Source organism: Belonocnema kinseyi, chromosome 7, assembly GCF_010883055.1.
Source record: "Belonocnema kinseyi isolate 2016_QV_RU_SX_M_011 chromosome 7, B_treatae_v1, whole genome shotgun sequence".
Classification (NCBI taxonomy): Eukaryota; Metazoa; Arthropoda; class Insecta; order Hymenoptera; family Cynipidae; genus Belonocnema; species Belonocnema kinseyi.
The window spans coordinates 52,510,559-52,512,423 of NC_046663.1; the positions used below are offsets into that span (position 1 = coordinate 52,510,559).

The following is a 1,865-nucleotide window of genomic DNA, read 5'->3' on the forward strand; positions in this document are numbered from 1 at the left end:
ATATATCTAGTCGGGAGTGGTGCTGACTGAAAACAGATGATTTGGAGCGATTCGCGCGCCATATGTTGGTCATTGTAAGGACTTATTGAACTACCCTCGTACTTATTTAAAAAATTTACTATTCCATTTTTCTCTAAACTTTGATATTGTTTAAAATTCGTTTTTTTTTTTTGGTAGAAAATTTACCTTTTTTAATTAGAGCTTTAAAAATGTAACTGGAAATGTATGTATTTTGTTGAAAATTTGTTTTTCAAGCAGGAACTTAATCTTCTTCTTTGAAAACTCATCAGTTTGGTTAAAAATGGAACTATTTCAGTTTTGGTTGAAAATTGAACTGTTTCATTTTTTGTTCTACATTTATCTTTATTAATTAAAAATTCTACTATTTGGTAAAAAGTGAAGAATGTTATCAAAACACATATTTTAAATTTCTTCCGTGGACAATAATGTAATGTGTGTAACATTCATAACTACACACGAAAAAGTGACTAGTAGTCAAAATAATGCATTTTTTCTCTTCAAACTAAATAACTTACACTTTTAGTTTATTTTACGAATGAAATAAAAACTTTTATTAATAATTTGTATAAAAAAAGCTATTTTCATTTATTAAAATTACATTTTCGCATTAGTCAGACCCGAATCCATTCTTCAATTGGGTTACTTACAAAGTTACTATTTTTAGTAAGCGTAATATCATCACTAAGTCTTTATAAAAGAAATACAAATTTTTCTTTTTCTTTTTTAGACGAAGATGATCAGCTGGATTATCCTAACAACAACTTGAAGCACGAAAAACGTGAATGAGAAACAAGATTCGTAAATCTTGGAAGTTATAAACGAAAAGAGTTTAAAATATTCGCTAATGGCGATTCGTTTTTGTAAATATAAATTATAATTTTAATTTCTAACCAAGGACAAAGGAACCTGAATTTTGTTCCTGCGAGACTGCTTTACTTTTTTAAGACATTTCAATTTTTGAAAATAATTTTCTAGTTAAATCTGTTCCGACGACTCAACATTTTTCAGCGATTAAACAGATTGAGAAATCAAGACTGTTTCATTTTTTTAATCTACATGTTTTGTATAATACTTAAGAATTTTTACTTAATGACATTACTTAATTGTGAATTTGTCAGGTTGATTGTCCAATGTATATTTGAATTATTTCCCACTTTTTAAAAGTGGCATTGTAGGAAAAACTTTTAGCCAAGATTAGAAAATTTGAAATATTTGAGAGGACTCGCTTCATGACTTAAAAGTTACTTTATACAGTTTTCATGAACATAGTGTAATATTTGTATAGCTATAGAACAATTCAAATGTACATAACATGCTTTTTATAATAAAAGAGATGGAAAATATTTGAATTTATTTACATTTTTAATTAAGTGCCATTCATGTTGAAATTCTTTATATTCTTTTGTTACAGTAGCAATAATAATAAAATAATATTTTGTGATAATGATATATAATAGGATTGACTTTCAATTTTAACAATATAATATTTACTTATGGAAAAATACTGTTGTCAGCGGACTGGGTCAGAATGATAATGAGAATGATGATTTGGGGAAACTCGGAGAATAAAAGAATTGCGATGAAAGGTCATATGGAGCAGTATAAAAATACTGTGATAATCTCTTAATATGCGATAATAATTTTTATTATTTCTTCAAATTTAAACTCGTTTTAAAATAATTCAAGAAAATAAGATGCTTTCCTGATCATCCATGTAATTTAATATTCTGTCCCCAGATAATTGAAGGTATATTGAGAACGTTATAATATGCCCTAGTGGTAATTTTTTTACAAAATCGTAAACAAAAAATAAAGGGATTTTCACAGGAATCTGCCAAAAAATA

General features: G+C 26.6%; 1 protein-coding gene across 1 annotated transcript in view; it reads left to right on the forward strand.

Annotated features, from left to right (window-relative positions):
• LOC117176166 (Golgi integral membrane protein 4-like) overlaps positions 1-1,362 on the forward strand; it is a 70,882-nt gene extending 69,520 nt beyond the window's left edge. The window contains exon 7 of the mRNA XM_033366258.1: positions 749-1,362. Coding sequence (XP_033222149.1) covers positions 749-807 — 59 coding nt within the window. The 3' untranslated portion in view covers positions 808-1,362. The remainder of the gene's footprint in view (positions 1-748) is intronic.
• The last annotated feature ends 503 nt before the right edge of the window (positions 1,363-1,865 follow it).